Raw genomic sequence first — 12,511 nt, forward strand, 5'->3', positions numbered from 1 at the left:
TGGCCGTTGGATGCAGCGCCGCTTCTAAGCGAGATGGACACCAGATCTGGAACTAGATGCATGCTAACGCCATTGGGAAATGCATCGCGGCCACTGGCTGGTGCAGTCCATCCCCATCTTGTATTGTCGAATAGGCAAGCTACCTTTCGCTGCGTATGATTTCTTTGTATTTACTTGAGATACCGAAAGAACGAACTCAGTGGGCTCTGTTCATCGTTTGTCGAAATGATTTGTAGCTTGATTAACGCTTGTCACATCTCGAACGTTGATATGCACATTGCACTTTTTTGCGAAGATCATTGACATGTATGAGACTGAAAGCTCAGGATGCGAGGCATTTCATTGGAGATATATCAAACGTCACCAACCAAGCCCTACTTGACAAGAGCATCATGGCAAGCTTGTGCACTGTTTGCAAGGAATGCTAGGCACTGACCAAGCATCAAAAACTTAAGATCAACCAACACGGCTCGGTCCGCAATGGCAATGGCGCTATAGGAAGCAAAGATGTGATTGACCCAGCCGAACGGCGAGTTTACGTTGGCGCCATAGACAGTTTACGCCTTCGTCATGCTCAATATCAGATCCTCTCTAAACACCTCCCAAACAAATCACAGAATCGTAATACATAAACAAAAGAAACAGGAAAGACTACCTAATGTCTCTCCAAGAGGTTAATGTCCCGTACTATTGCCCATGAATCGAAGAGGTAAGACTACCATACAGGCGGAGCAAGGGAACAGCCTTGTCTCCAACAACCAGTCCAATCAAATACCACAGCTGGCGCCCATGAGATCAGTAGCCACGAATGACACCCCTTGCTACCAAAGAGCCCATCTGATTGGACACTCTGTTCTTTCGTGGCTGCTCCAAACCCTTGAATACCTTTCCCTAGTACGCAGTCTTGCATACGCCTTCTTTTTTCCTCGGATATTACATCCAAGGAATTTGAAAATGGATTTAGAATCTGGCATCGCGATGCTTCTTTCACGTGTGGTGCATATATTCGTCACACTGAATCGGGGGCGAAAATACGAAGCTTTTTTGGCCTTTGCATGATGGATTCTGACATAGGGACGCTATTATCAGTTTTATACAAGACCAGAGAGCGATGAAGATGGATTGAGATTAAACTATTTTCGGGGGCCGTTTCTCTAGGAATGAGACAAGTGGAGCCACATTTGTATGATATGTTGAATGCATTTACATTTCAATCCCTTTTCTTTTCAACCCGCGTGATCACCGGAACTGTGTTAAACATATGTTAGAGCACATCAACCTTACTGATGGAGTCAATATAAGAATATAGTTTAAACAAGTGCTGCAGAAAGCCCCATCTTTTGACTCTCGATCATGCTCCACTTAGACAACAGTTACCGTCCCATTTCCCCTCAAATCCAGCGAACTAGACCCCACATGAACGATGAAATCTCCCTTTTCAACCACATACTTCATCTTCCTATCCCAAAGCCCCCACTTCGATACATCCAAATCAATGGAGACATCCACCGTCTCCCCCGCCTTGACCAACACCTTCTTGAATCCCTTGAGTTCCTTGTTCGGCACAACAACACTAGCAAAGACATCCTGAACGTAAACTTGCACAACTTCCTTACCATCGACAGGCGAGGTGTTCGTGACGCTGACAGTCACAGTCACAGTATCGCTTGGACTTGCTTCCGTTTTAGAAAGCTTGGCGTCGGAGTACGTAAAGTTCGCATACGAGAGGCCATATCCGAATTCGTACAGCGGCTGCGGGGTATTGAGGACGTATTGGTGACCAAACTTGAGCGTTCCATTTGCTAGTATCGCACCGGGGTCAGTCGATCGACCAGAGTTCAGGTAGTCGTAGTAGATGGGCAGAGTTCCGACATCGTATGGAAACGAAACGGAAAGCTTGCCCGAAGGTGTAACGTCACCAAACAACACATCGGCTAGACCATTTCCACCCTGCTCACCAGGATAGAACATTTGCAAGAGTCCTGCTGCGTTGTCTGAGATCCAAGGCTCTGTGACGGGCTTTCCAGAAGAGTAAACGACGATTGTGGGTTTTCCAGTTTCAATGATGGCTTGCACGAGGGGGCCCATGGCGCCGACGAGATTGAGCGATGCAACATCAACGTGCTCGCCTGTTGTGGCGTTGAGGCCTTGCCACAGTTCTTGCTGGTCGCGCGACCAAGTTCCGACGACGACGACGGCGACATCAGCTGCCTTGGCTGCTGCGACTGCGTCAGGAAACCCGGATTGGTCGTTTGACCAGCGCTCACAGCCTTGAGCAAAGGTTACAGTGCCGTTTGATGCCTTTTGGATTCCCTGTAAAGGCGTGACATTGGTGGGGTTATATTGTGAACGGTATACTACGTAGTCGCCAAGGTTTGTAATGTTGGCCATGGGGCCAATGACGGCGACATTGGCAGATTTCGATAGTGGCAGTACGTTGTTCTTGTTCTCAAGCAGGACAATCGAATCGGCCTCCAACTTCCGCGCAAGTGCAACATGTTCGTCGGTGTGAATGGCAGAGTCGATTTCATCCAGAGGGAGTCCCTGGTATGGATGTTCGAAGAGTCCTTGCTGAAACTTCGCACGCAGTTGGCGACTAACTGCCCTGTCGACAATTTCGATATCCAGCTTTCCTTCCTCCACCAAGCGAGGGATGTTTGCGTAATTGTAGGATCCACCACCCATCTCCACGTCATTGCCGTTCGGGAGAGCCATCAGTGTCACAGCCTCGCTGTCAATTGGCTTATCATTAGTTTTGCATTGACAGAGTTTGAAAGCACAGCAAAGGCGATCCGTAGCCCCAGCGTCTGAAGTCAGCCAATATTTGTAGCCCCATTCGTCACGCAGAATCGTCTCTTGAAGATGGCCATCGGCAATCGAAGGTATGCCGTCATACGAATGGTATGCTCCCATGATATTCCAAGCGTCAGCGTCAATAATGGCGCGGTGGAAAGACGGAAGCCATGTGGTTCGAAGTTCTCGTTCGCCTCCGTGGACTGGCCCAGTATTCAGACCTTGTTCGGGAGCGCTGAAACCTGCAAAGTGCTTCACAGTAGCGCTTACATTGAGGCTTTGCACGCCTTTGACGTACTCATAAGCCATCTCTCCGGCCAGAAAGGGGTCTTCGCCATATGTTTCTTCTACTCTTCCAAAACGCAACTCGCGTGCTAGGTCGGCGAGTGGTGCGAACAACTGGTTGATGCCCAAAGCTAGCGACTCCTTTGCGATAGCCACGGCCATTTCGTGGATTAGTTCTGGGTCGAACGAGCAAGCTTGACCAATAGGGCTGTTGTAGATGGTCGCATTGCCCACCAGTAAGCCATGTATAGCCTCAGTCTGAACCAGGGCCGGTATGCCTAGGGTTGTGTTTTGCTTGAGGTATTCCTGGCCAATCTTGATGCCATTGCTGATCCACTCTGCGGGCATGGGATAGCCGACATAAAATTGACCTGCGCGGACCCTAAAGTTCCACTCTAGACCGGTCTGGTTGACAGCATTGGTGGTAGTGTTAATCCAATTTGAGATATCGCCTTGGATAAGTTGAGCTGTTTTCTCTTCGATTGTCATCCGCGAAAGAAGATCAGAAACTCTGTCCTCGATGGGAGCAGCAGCATCCTTGTACACTGCCTGTGCCGTGTCATTTCTTCGGGCAAGACCGTTAGCCCTACTGGGAAGGTATAGAATATACCCAACCAGGAGAGAGGCTGCGCTGTAGAAAGGCGAGCGCATCTTAAATTGAAACACGAGTATAACTTATCTAGACAATACTAGGATATAGACAAGGTATCACCGTTCTTATAAGTACGTTCCCACCGGGGTGTGCGGGCCGGTGGGAGGATGTACATAAACTCAATGATGTACCGCGGACAAATGTCCCCCGACATGGTCGCTGTATATTAAGGTACCGGCTCAATGGTTAATGAGAGATGCTATGTCATTGGCATTGAAGTCAGTGATGACGTCGCATCTGACTGTGGAGTTTACTTGAGCTCGATAAATGCTAGTCTCTGGGAAAACTACTAGAACTAATTTTCTAAAACCATCAATTATCCAAAATTTACCAAATCTGGGACATGAACTGGATGGTGTGTCAATGATCAGCAAAGAGGGTGACAGGAATAGTGTGTAGCTCCTGGTTTGATTGACGGAAGAAATGGTGGCTGTACTAGCCGAAGCCGCTCCTCCCCCGCTTCCAAGCCCGAGATCTTCGACCAGCAATGCTATTTGCTTCTTGGTAACCCCGGGTTCCCATACTTCGTAGTACTTGACACTAGGACTATCTCAGGAGATCGTGTGCAATTCCTAAAGGTTCACGGGAACTAGGATGCGGTTCCGGAAGCTCTACCACAGACTTGCAGCTGTACATGGCCGCGGAGAAACGTCTGCTGTCCACACAATCAAACTATTGAAGATGAGTGCATCTACGATTTTTGATACAACATAAGAAGGCTCATCGAAAACTCCTATTATCGTATATACTATCTTTATTCATATATTATCTGTTATCTGGTAAACCCCAGAAGCTCTGAACTTATCGTTGAGTATTTCATGCACACTTCGTCCACCTCGTCCGTCAACCGAACCTGGAAAACAACACTCCCATAAACGCCTGCATGGTGCTAGCACCTGGTATAACCATCTCTTCATAACTCTGCCCGTAAAAGGATTTCGGGGACATCGTGAGAATATCAAATCTAGGAAACGCAAAGTAACCTCTCGTAGCACATAATGCCGATGTGAAATGCGCCAGTTTAAACTGCAAGTAAGAAAGGAACAAAGAAAGCAACCCACCATACCCTCTCTTTGCCTCTCCCGCTCAACCCGCCAGGAGCTCCAGCAGCACTTGGTGCAGGTGGTGCAGGTGGGATCTCTGTTTCTGCGGTTGGGCTGGGTGTCGAGGATGTACTTAATGTAGATCCCGCAACGATAGCACTGGAGGGCTCTGGTGTAGGCCTCGATATAGGAGTAGCAGAACCCCTAGAAGCGGAGGGGTTGTACGAAAAAGGTGGTGAGGTAGGAAATTCAGTGGTAGAGGTCCCAGAAGGTACTGAGGATGTTACTGAGCCTGGGGATGTGACCGAGCCCGATGATATAATCGAGCCGGACGATATAGCTGAGCCAGACGATAAATTTGAGCCTGAGGTTATGGCTGAGCCCGAGGATGTAGCTGAGATTGAGGATGCAACCGCGACTGAGGTGGTTGTAGTAGCCGGCGCACTTGAAGTGGAGCCAGAAGAAAGCGTCGGAAGAGAAGTGGACAAAGTCTGGCTGACCTTAGTACTCGTTGTCGCAGTTTGTGTCAGAATGGCCGATGGGGTGAGACCGGGGATTAATATGGAGGAAAGGACCGGGAGGTCTATAGTATAGGTGGCTGTCGAAGCTGGCACAACAATGGCTGTGAATGTTACTTGGGAGGAGCTGGCTGATCCAGAAGCTGACGACGGAGTGTTGGTGCCGCTTGGGGTGGTCGTAACAGTAAGAGGATGTACATCCAGGACATGTGAACTGGGAGATACCGATACTGCTGTCGGGGTGGGAAAAGAGCTAGTTGCTGGGGATACAGTCGGGTATGGAACAATGCTTGCTGTGGACCAAATCGAAGGGTTGGTTGGTGTTTCGCATGGCTCTGTTGATGATAGCAGAACAGGTGCTCTTGAGCCAGATGGATACGGAGGTAGGATTACAGCAGATGTAGCTGTGGAAGTCAGTAATCTTGACCCTCACAATAGCAGGACGTATATGGTTAACTTACTTGCATTCATCTCATAGATTTTATGCACAGCATTACCGAGTACACGCGTCGACATCGCACCCAGCATCCATACCGAAGGGCTTCTCATAGTGAACGAATGTGGAAGTCTGATCGTACGACCCGTGAGGCGCTCCTACTATTAGCCAGGCGCTAATTTCACGGTCCAATCTTCACTTCCAAAGAATGAAAATCAGCGAGCGGAGAATTTGGAACTTATTTTAGTCGCGACCAAGATTAGCTCTGGGGCCCTTTGTTTTAATACCAGAAAAGATTGATGAAAACTCTATTCCAAGGCCGGAGTAGTTGCGATGAGGCTGGGATCTCGCGTGTACCAGCCACCCACCAAAACCTGCCGCCGGGAAACACGATGTCGCACGCAACTACGTTCATCGTAGCGCAGCGCCTGCACGCCGCCACCGGAGATGACCCGAAACCCTCCGGTTTATCTATTTGGGCGCAGGGCATGACCGCCAAGATGCTGTTATGGTGCGGTGAGTGATGTGATGGCAGCTGCACGGGCCTTTTCCACGGAAAGGCGACTCAGCAAACATGGCGGCGTGACACGAACGCACCGCTTTGCACATGTAATGAGACTTGTAAATTATCAAAGCATTTCGCCTACGCACATGTGGGATAGTCACTGAACAGATACACCGCCGGGAGCAGTGATTGAACTCGGCAACTGGCGTTAAGTGTATGCTTCGCATGTGGATAGCGGGGCCGCGGCAGTGTTCCTTTTGAAAGGATAATGATAAGGACACGACAAAAGATCACAATCATGAACCAAGAAGGTTTAGGAGGTCAGAGAAGTGCACTGTTATCTATTAGTGACTCGAGCTAATTCAAGCCACGGCAGCTCCGCCTAGCACCTTTAATTTTTCTTGTTAGCCCGTGTCTTCAAGATACATGAACGTGAAACGGAAAATCGTAGTTGCAATCAGACAGCAGTTGGATACAAATTTTGGTCGACAGCGAATTCCGATCAGGTCTGTGATAAAATGTTTTTTCATCATTGCATATGCGAAGGAACAGGAAGAGGAAACGGTTCGACTTACTCCCTCATTCGACTTTACGACGTTTGAAAAAGGTATCGATGCACCTCTGTGACGCGTCGTACCGTGAACTACCAACACCGCCACGCGCGCGTTTAAGGCCTTGTAGGTGATCCTTGCTGTTGACTCTGAGAATGAACGTAGACCATCCTTGTAGGCCACGCGGCCTAGAGGCTTGCGGGGCACCAATCACCAGCTGTGCTGTACCTTCTGCTCTAGATCTTGGTATATGGCCATTGCGGAGGTTTTGAGGCGCAGTTAAAGTTTCAGTACGCAGTTCTGGAGACATTGTGACTTGCGCCGTAGTCGCCTCCATGGTTGACCTGTGGTACTCGGCTTCCGTCCTTGTGAAGTACAACTCGAGATAGCCGGTGTTTGACCAGCCACCCAGATGCTCTAGCGATTGTCGTACCGTCCCTTTAATACCATGAGACAGACATACCTTCCGACGCGAAATACGCAACAGTATGCGCTTCCAAAGAGTAGAGAGGAAGATTCCGTGCGAAACAATAGCAATAACAGGGGTAAAATTGCTAGAAGAGTCGTCGAATAGAGGTAGAAGATATTCCTCGATGAAGGCATCTGCGCGACGTGCCATACTTTCCTTCGATTCCGCGTCCGCGAAACCTGTTGTAGGCTTGTTCTCTTGCCGACGATGGTCCTTGCCAGAAGTGCCCGTCTCAAACGGATGGTTGTTGAATCTCTTTCCCTCCATCGATCCGAAATCTTTCTCCGCCAACACCGGTAGCTGCACAACCTTGGGAGCCGTTCTCACAGTCTCATTGTCGCCTACTGGTGCCAACTGAGCCTCGCGTATCTTGCTGGCTGTTTTCACAGCCCGCTGCAGATGCGACGAGAACAAGTGGGTGAAGGTCAGCCCGAGGGACTGGAGGTATCGGGCTAAACAGATGGCCTGTTGGTAGCCATGATTGGTAAGGGCTGAATCCCTACTGCCGGCACTGAAACAGTCAGCATCGAGTGCTGTGAAGAGGACGAGTTGATGGGGTGCTTACTATAATTGGGCAATGTTATCCACTGTCTCTCCGTGGCGGATCAGAAACAGTCTTATCGATCGCGCCATATTGCCCTCCATGGGCGACGGGGCGCATTGTTGAGCTTCATAGCGGGATGTAAGCGAAGAGTATCAAGGAGCTGGCGGACAGACTGCCGCTCGTTTCTTTGTATGTGGCCTGTGTTAGCGCCATGTTGACTAGCCACATTCAGGAAGGGCACCATCGCCAAACCATGTACTGGGAGAGCTCAATAGAAACACTCAGGTAACATGATAAATTCAGAAAATATCAGTGGGTCGCACCCGATACCTTTTTTCTGATAGCTACGGCTTCAAGGATGCATCAGAACAATAAACCACTGTTCTTACCATTGCCTACCTCACTTAGATGCTACGGCGACTATGTTGGTATGAAAGGCAGTCCAGTCTAATCACTAATGTCCGTGTTACAATACTTCTCTTCTAGTTACGGGGTTCGATTGATGTAAACCCAAAGACTATGCTAAAGGTAAACATGACCCTTAGTAGTTGACATTACTTGTTCATTGGAAACCCTATGCCCGGAGACTGACCTGGTTCATTTCCCTCACCTGGGCTTGCAAGATAGCAGTAGCTTACCGCCCTTTACCCACTCACCTTAAAGCTAGCTAGCCTCTATAACTATATGACATTAAGACAGGAAGCTTCCAATTCTCTACCTGATCGTCATCTCTTTACTACTCCACTTGCCTGCACCTCGTTATATGGATACTATGGACAGCATACACGACCTATCCCTTCCAGAGAGCGACATCGACATCGACCTTTCCCATGATCTTGACACAGGCGGTAGCGTCACTCTAAGAACCTCACTAACGCCATTTGAAGAAGACCTGTTTGACATACCCGATGCTCAGGTTAGTGCCTTTCCTTTAGTCATGTTACATATTTACATGTACTTACTTCACTAGAACGCATACACCCTACGCAAAAGAACCGAAAAAAGAGGGGCATATACTTTCTTGGACCAGGACACGTCAGGAAACTTTGATCCGTCTAACGAAAAGCGTGTCCCTAAGAAGACTAGGACTCACGCTGTGAAATTCCCTAAGAAGGTTCCCGTAAAGTTGCAAAGTAGCAAGGCGAGCAGAACGGATAAGACGAGCAAGACGCACAATTTCTATAACATCCCCAAGCCTACTGCCACTCACAAAACTATCAAAGGCAAGAAAAAAGTGCGGTCTAAGACCCCTCCGTCTAAAGATCAAGAGCAAGACAAAGCCGAGAAACCACCGCGTATTCTTGAGCCCCGGTACAACAACTACCTTACTCCAGAAGCTTTACGAATACAGCCAGTAAAGTCGCGCTCTCTAAGCCCAGACATCCTTGAAGACACCGCTGGAAACTGGGGCCAAGTAATTCGGATGAAGACTAGTTTCACACATCCAATTCAGTTCGATGTCAGTCTTGGAGACGATAATATCCTTGATTGCAGCTTCTGCAATATGGCTGAATTTAGCTTTGTTGGCTACTTTGAGCAAGACGTGTATTGTATACGCTGGGAGAACGGATGTGGATATACGCACATAGCTGGCGGTCAGACTAAGCATGGTCAAACTAGTATGTGTCAATCTTGCACAATAGGTATGTGTTGTACTTCATTGTTATGGATTTATGGTAATTCATCACATCTTTGCTAATGCGATTATTTAGGACGAGCACAGATTGTAATGTGTGAGGGTCATGACATTCAACGGATATACCCAGACACTGTTGCCGTTGACTTTGCCGAAATTCTCAATGATTTACTTACAGAGGAGGATCCCGCTGCTATTAAAAGGCAGTTACTACGATGGTGTTCTATGTGCTTCTCACCTGCGGTTTTCGCCTGCCGTAAGCGTCAGTCATCTCTGTTTTCTAAGAATGAAGAGATTGATAGTTGTGGTCTAAGACTCTGCGCTGCCTGCGAGATAAGGCTCAGAGAAAATTTCGAGGGGGATACAAGTGCTATGGCTGCTACGCTGGATGATGAGGACAAAGCTAAAGAAGACGATGAGGATCTGCATGGGAAGGTCAGAGCGGATGTTGGATTCTTAAGCACAGATGGTATTCTTGCGAGGAATCTGAATTGTTTAACAGAGGTAGAAGATGAATAATTTCCCTCAAAGCTACAGTATTATCGTGAATTTAGGGTGGCATCTCCTACACAAACGTCCCTGGTCTCAATAGGTGCGAATCCCCAGCCCGCGACTTCGAATGATCCCTTACTAAATTACATGGGTTTCACCACTCCAAGATTCCACCCAAGGAAACCTCTCTCTCTCTCCGCCCCTAATGACCATCGTACTCAATGCGCAAATCGGGATTCCAACCGCCTATTGCCTTTATCCGTCGTAGTTAGCAAATACGTCTCCTTTTCTTCCCTCGTCATTCCATCCCATATGCGAGCTCTTCTCCTATTGAGAACAATATAATACTGCTTCGATGCTACAAATAGCACCAAATTATACATACAAGTCGCGATCAAAATCTAGTTTCCCCTACGGTACAGCGGTTTATCATCTTGGCGATACACGTTCTAGGACATGATCGTACTGACCATGAAGATAGGGTGCCTGAAAGGGCTTCCAACGAGCAACGTACATAGGACCCAACGCGACCAGTGCGATGCATTCGCGGGTAAGACTTCGAGAGCGATGAGAAGCGGCAAGCACCAGACTTGCGATACGAGAGCAACGAGGAGACGCTGATCAGTGCGTTCAGATACCCACGTCCAGAAAATCATCTGGATCATTATAATGACAAATGCTGGAATCTATCGCCTTGTCTGTGTTTGCTAGTGGTCGCAAATAAGATTTGTTACTCACAGTTAGTAAATTCGTCTCAAACGTGCTAAACCCCAGCGACCGAAGCTGAAGTGTAATATACGCATTAGACGGCTGACGCGGAATAAACCATAACAAGCCAATCAAATAGATAGACAACATATGGTAATCCTTCATACACTCCCATAACATCCGCACACTCAATCCCTGACGATTATGCATATCCCCCTTACTCGGATCATCCCTCAAAACCCTGTTCACCATAATCTTCTCCTCTCTCTCACTAAACCAGCCCTTCTCCCTACGGAACGGGTTCCAAAACTTCGTCGCCGTCTGCGTCGGACTCGCAGGAAGATAGAACCACGACGCTATACCAATACAACCCGTGACGAGGCCTTCAATAGCGAATAGGTACCGCCACCCTTCCATCCCGTTGTGGCCTCTTAGACGCAAGATGCCAAATGCGAGAAAGGCAGCGAGGATATTTGTCGCAAAGGGAACTGCACCATACACGCTCATGCGACCCGGCAGCTCGAGTCCGGTGTAAAAATAGCTCATATAGAGAATACTATCGGGGATAAAAAACCACCTTCTAGCATACCTAATATCCCCCTACAAGCATAAAACGATTTCTTTCCGCTCAGAAACGCACGCATGCTCCCCACCAAACTCCACAGTATAATCGGAATCGGAATCCAATTATCAGGCCCAAGTTTCTTACTCATAAGTTGCGACGGCAATTCAGCGAATAAGAAGTAGAGGTAGAAAATCGTTTGTCCATAGTTCTAGTCGTTGGTGTTGAGGCCTAGACCCCCAAGCATGTTGTCGCTGAGGGCTTGCGATATGTTGCCGCGGTCGAGCTGGAGGGCGAAAAACATAAGGCAGACCCAGGAACAAATGCGCATGTCAATCTGCAGGGTGGTAATGTGAGACTTTTGGGTTGGTGTGGTCGGGTAAGTGGATGAGCTACTTTTCGTACGATACGCTTCTCCTCTGTGGGCCCCCATTCAAAGTCTGGATCGTATCGATGAATGCCCTCATATGCTGTGATGGGTTTGTAGTGGTCGCTCGCAACCCCTTCTGACACTAATGTTGAACCACACTTTTCTCTTCCACGTTTTTTGTGAGTTTCCGTCTCCTTTTTGCTGATGCTTGCCGCTACAGCAGAGCTGGCCTTGTCGCCTGCAGCCAGGCTATCCAGCGGGTTTGAAGTAGCCATCTTTCAACAAGATCCTCCGTGTCAGGAGCCCAAGCGCAGAAGAAGAGTGAATTTTACGCAATGTCATTGTGTGCGAGGCTTAATAAATTGAAGGCGATTTCAGCTTGCTAGGAAGACTGTGGTTTACAATCCCGTTTCCGCCCTTCCGTCCGAAACTTTGTTCTCGAAAGACCCTGTTGGAACATGATTAAAGTTTGGGCAAACAGCGAATACGAACATGATGAATGACTGTCGATGCAGTTTTCCTAACCATAGAGTGTTGTCACTCATTCATCTCCCGTTGTCATGTTTCGGATGGGACCACGCTAGTAATAGAGTATGTGATCACGTGCCCTTCGAGCACGCAAGGCTTCAATCAAATGTCGCATCCTCGTACAATAAACAAGGGTCGTGTTATCCCAACCAATCGAGCCAGCCTTGGTGGTGTCGAGTTCTGCGTCATTGGTTACATTGTAAGAAGCCCGCTAAACAACATCCCCTCATGGCTAGCCGGGATGGCGCGGTCGGAGCGTTTACTGACGTCTGTATATAGATGCCGGTTCGGCGTCGAGACGGGGGGGTCTTACATGCTACGAGCCAAGCAGCTGTTGGGAAAGTTTTTGCCGCTTTTGTCTAGCTTAAATCTTGTCACAAGGATGAGGCCATACACTCCATTTCTGATGCCATGCGACC

At 48.4% G+C, this 12,511-nt stretch overlaps 5 protein-coding genes across 5 annotated transcripts; 1 reads left to right on the forward strand and 4 right to left on the reverse strand.

The window, feature by feature from the left end:
* Positions 1-1,362: 1,362 nt before the first annotated feature.
* On the reverse strand, positions 1,363-3,729 carry PSV08DRAFT_368074 (glycoside hydrolase; the record flags this gene model as incomplete). The annotated part of the gene is made up of 1 exon (XM_014229224.1): positions 1,363-3,729. The coding sequence occupies one exon, from the start codon at positions 3,727-3,729 to the stop codon at positions 1,363-1,365; it is 2,367 nt and encodes a 788-aa protein (XP_014084699.1).
* Positions 3,730-4,454: 725 nt separating this feature from the next.
* On the reverse strand, positions 4,455-5,978 carry PSV08DRAFT_265166 (uncharacterized protein). The gene is made up of 2 exons (XM_014229223.2): positions 5,753-5,978; positions 4,455-5,695 (listed from the first exon to the last, which is right to left on the reverse strand). The coding sequence occupies exons 1-2, from the start codon at positions 5,838-5,840 to the stop codon at positions 4,752-4,754; spliced, it is 1,032 nt and encodes a 343-aa protein (XP_014084698.1). The 5' UTR covers positions 5,841-5,978; the 3' UTR covers positions 4,455-4,751.
* A 575-nt stretch (positions 5,979-6,553) lies between these two features.
* Positions 6,554-7,936, reverse strand: PSV08DRAFT_265193 (histidine phosphatase superfamily). The gene is made up of 3 exons (XM_014229222.2): positions 7,818-7,936; positions 6,808-7,763; positions 6,554-6,621 (listed from the first exon to the last, which is right to left on the reverse strand). Exons 1-2 carry the CDS (start codon positions 7,895-7,897, stop codon positions 6,812-6,814), a joined length of 1,032 nt encoding a protein of 343 aa, XP_014084697.2. The 5' UTR covers positions 7,898-7,936; the 3' UTR covers positions 6,554-6,621; positions 6,808-6,811.
* A 632-nt stretch (positions 7,937-8,568) lies between these two features.
* On the forward strand, positions 8,569-9,951 carry PSV08DRAFT_347268 (uncharacterized protein; the record flags this gene model as incomplete). Its single annotated transcript, XM_066092789.1, has 3 exons — positions 8,569-8,712; positions 8,767-9,415; positions 9,509-9,951. 3 exons carry the CDS (start codon positions 8,569-8,571, stop codon positions 9,949-9,951), a joined length of 1,236 nt encoding a protein of 411 aa, XP_065949769.1.
* Positions 9,952-10,142: 191 nt separating this feature from the next.
* Positions 10,143-11,839, reverse strand: PSV08DRAFT_368077 (major facilitator superfamily domain-containing protein; the record flags this gene model as incomplete). Its single annotated transcript, XM_066093134.1, has 6 exons — positions 10,143-10,325; positions 10,395-10,610; positions 10,663-11,209; positions 11,248-11,405; positions 11,591-11,687; positions 11,724-11,839. 6 exons carry the CDS (start codon positions 11,837-11,839, stop codon positions 10,143-10,145), a joined length of 1,317 nt encoding a protein of 438 aa, XP_065949770.1.
* Between the last annotated feature and the right edge of the window lie 672 nt (positions 11,840-12,511).

This window comes from Bipolaris maydis, assembly GCF_028858645.1.
Source record: "Bipolaris maydis strain C4 unplaced genomic scaffold PSV08scaffold_2, whole genome shotgun sequence".
In the NCBI taxonomy this organism is placed as follows: Eukaryota; Fungi; Ascomycota; class Dothideomycetes; order Pleosporales; family Pleosporaceae; genus Bipolaris; species Bipolaris maydis.